Source organism: Lagopus leucura, unplaced genomic scaffold (genome assembly GCF_019238085.1).
Source record: "Lagopus leucura isolate 7727_CA_CO unplaced genomic scaffold, USGS_WTPT01 34440-0_obj-0_obj, whole genome shotgun sequence".
In the NCBI taxonomy this organism is placed as follows: domain Eukaryota; kingdom Metazoa; phylum Chordata; class Aves; order Galliformes; family Phasianidae; genus Lagopus; species Lagopus leucura.
The window spans coordinates 1-3,430 of NW_024966882.1; the positions used below are offsets into that span (position 1 = coordinate 1).

Here is a 3,430-nt window from a genome sequence, read left to right on the forward strand (position 1 = left end):
CGGGGCGGCGGGCGGCGCGGCCGAGCTGCAGCCCGAGCTGGCGGTGGCCGAGCACGTGCGCTACGAGAGCACGGGGCCGGCGCTGTGCACCGTGGTCTTCCTACTCGTCTACTTCTTCGGCATGGCCAGCTCCATCTGGTGGGTCATCCTCTCCCTCACCTGGTTCCTGGCCGCCGGCATGAAGTGGGGTAACGAGGCCATCGCCGGCTACGCGCAGTACTTCCACCTGGCCGCCTGGCTGCTCCCCAGCGTCAAGTCCATCGCCGTACTGGCGCTCAGCTCCGTGGACGGCGACCCGGTGGCCGGCATCTGCTACGTGGGCAACCAGAGCCTGGAGAACCTGCGGGGCTTCGTGCTGGCGCCGCTGCTCATCTACCTGGCCATCGGCTCCATGTTTCTGCTCGCCGGCTTCGTCTCACTCTTTCGCATCCGCAGCGTCATCAAGCAGCAGGGCGGCCCCACCAAGACTCACAAGCTGGAGAAGCTGATGATACGCCTGGGCCTCTTCACTGTGCTTTACACTGTGCCGGCCGCCAGCGTGGTCGCCTGCCTCTTTTACGAGCAGCACAACCGACCCCGCTGGGAGGCCACGCACAACTGCCCCTGCCTGCGCGACCAGCAGCCCGACCAGGCCCGCCGACCCGACTACGCCGTCTTCATGCTCAAGTACTTCATGTGCCTGGTGGTGGGCATCACCTCCGGCGTCTGGGTCTGGTCCGGCAAGACCCTCGAATCCTGGAGGGCCCTGTGCACCCGCTGCTGCTGGGCCAGCAAAGGTGCTGCCGTGGCTGGGGTTGCTGGAGCTGGAGCAGGCGGGCAGGCTGCCATCGCTGCTGCTGGAGGACTTGGGGCCGGTGGAGGTGGCTCCCTGTACAGCGATGTCAGCACCGGCCTGACGTGGAGGTCTGGCACTGCCAGCTCTGTCTCCTACCCCAAGCAGATGCCTCTGTCTCAAGTGTGAGGAGCGGGAAAAGAGGCCATAGGTTAGGGAGTGAGGGACACTGGCCTGCCTGAAATGCCCCCTCACTGTTTGGTGCCATTAATGAACCACTAATGGTCCTTATTAGCCACAGCTTGTATAGAACAATGCAGCTGGCAGAGGCCCCAGGCTCCAGCCCCCTCCTCCTTCCCTTCCATTCATATGCAGGGAGCATGTACTTCAAGGAGCCAGCATATTATTTTGCTGGCAGAGGAGGGCAGGGACTCACCCGTGTCTTGCAGAGGGCAAGGCAGAGCGGCTCCTGATTTACTCTGGACTATCAGCAGCTCGTGGGAGGGAGAGAATTCCTCCCCCATCCCAAAGAGGGAGTCTGTTGGAACTACAGGTTTTTGGGATATCGATGACCAGGCAAATGCCTTATAACACAGACTGAATCAAAACATGTCTTAATTATACACCCCAGCTAAATACGGGTTTCCTACACTAAAGGATGTATTTATATAATTATTTGTTACCTTGTACAGATGTGTAAAATATGTATATATCCAAAGCTATACAGTCTGTAAATTTTTTGTAAAAAAGTTTAGAGGCTACCCCTGTAAGAGCAAATATGAGTATTCTATTTTGTCAATAAAATGACTTTTGATAAATGACTTCTTCAAGCTTTTCCCCTACTCCTGCTCTGGTTATTGCAGCAGCTGTGTCTGTGGGTGGTTCTCACTGGTTGGGTCAAGAGGGCTGAAGGAGGGAGCTCCTCTAGTCCTTCTGAGTTATAGATGGCCAGCTACGTTAAGGGAGTGGAATATCCCAGCATAAGAAAAAACAAGTGATTCGAAAAAGTGTTTGCCAGAACCAGGGGTACCTCACCACAGCTCCCGGGTTTTCAACGAGTGCCTTCAAACCAAATCTGTTTTGAAGTCCTTACGTGGCTTAAGTAGCCTTACAGAATGGGTGTTATTTCAAGAATGTGGACACGCACCTCTCATATCTGTGCTTGTGTAAGCACCTGCCTTTGCAGGGATGCACGCTCATGTGTACAAGGTTCATGTTTTAAATTCATCCATCGCATACTACAGGAGAACAGTGACTTGAAATTTCTTAGATCTCCCTCCTTAACAGATTAAACTAACATCTTAACCTTTCATACTTAACTTTTGTATATCAAATATGGTCCTTTTTCAAGAGAAAAGGCATTGTTCTTCTGTCAGGACTAAGCTAATTTATTTGAGCAGAAGGCTGTTGAATTAACAGAAGAATGCTTTGGCAATTGTTGAACTTTTTACCTGTCTGCCCAGTGGCTCAGAACATCATTCCTTTAAGAGGAGCTAAATGAATAGGGTTAATCTGTAGGGAACTTGGTTTCTTTTGAGTTTGGGAAAACTTTGATCTTTTCTCTTCACCAAACGTGATGTATAGTCTGAAGTTTCTTTCCCTGCTGCCTGGTTCCTCTTGTTGCAGACCAATTGGCCACCATGGAGCCTTAAAGTTCTTCAATTAAAGGGACATGGGACTTTTTTTCTTTTTTTTTTTTATTTTATTTTAAGAGGAAGACTTGTAACAGTTAGTGAGCACCAGAGGGAAAAGGGAGAACAGCCTTTTAAACAGCTTTTCCCTGCATTGTTAGCCAGACTGCAGGCAGCAAGGCATGGCTTGGAGCATTATAGAAAAGAGCTATGAATGCCCTACAGGTGGTCTGCTCACATAATCTCCCCAATTTAAAACATTTTCCTTTACAGGACAATTGCATTACAAAACTCCCTTCTCTTTTGCTCCTAATTGAACCAAAGAACAACTGCAAGATTTTCTTTAAAAAAAAACCTGAGTGTCTTTAAAAAGGAAAAAAAAAAAAAAAGAAAAAAAAAAAAGAAAAAAAGGAATCTAAATCCTAATTTCTTTCCTAAAATAGGATCACTGAGAATGTAAAGAGTAAAAAACCACATTAAACGTTTTTTTCTGTTCCAGGTATTTTTATGCCTTCTGCTTATATTCTGTCAAATTAGCAATAATTTAAAAGCAATTGGTTAGGCAGTGAAAAGATAGCCCCAGGTCCCTTATTAACCTGTCAATCATGGTAAGAGATGGGCAGCTACCCTGCTAATGACACAGATATCAATCATTATTTGTGGGAAAAACCTTGTTCCATTGAGCACTGACTTGATTATTTGGTGTCCCTTTCAAAGTTCCCATGGCTCAATAGAGACTTCCACTTGTAGAGAGTTACCCAAATCATGAAAAGAAGTGAAAATGTCCATCTTTGACTCTTGGGAGAGAAAAAATTTCAATTCTTGATTGTAAAGTATGTTCCATTGAGATTTGTGCTTGCTGCCTGTGTATATACCAGTCAATCAGAATACTGACCTGTGTTGCTTAAACAGGCCAGTTTTACGTTAGTATTTTCCTTTAGGTGAGCTATATTGTGCTGCTGGAACCTTCTTTTAACAGTTGTTACAGCATTTAAAGCAAGACAGTCCTACCACTATCAGTGGGGCT

General features: G+C 47.7%; 1 protein-coding gene across 1 annotated transcript; it reads left to right on the forward strand.

Moving 5' to 3' along the window:
- Positions 1–4: 4 nt before the first annotated feature.
- LOC122192840 (frizzled-8-like) lies at positions 5–1,593 on the forward strand (the record flags this gene model as incomplete). The annotated part of the gene is made up of 1 exon (XM_042893506.1): positions 5–1,593. A coding segment is annotated over one exon (957 nt), but the record flags the coding sequence as incomplete, so codon positions are not given.
- Between the last annotated feature and the right edge of the window lie 1,837 nt (positions 1,594–3,430).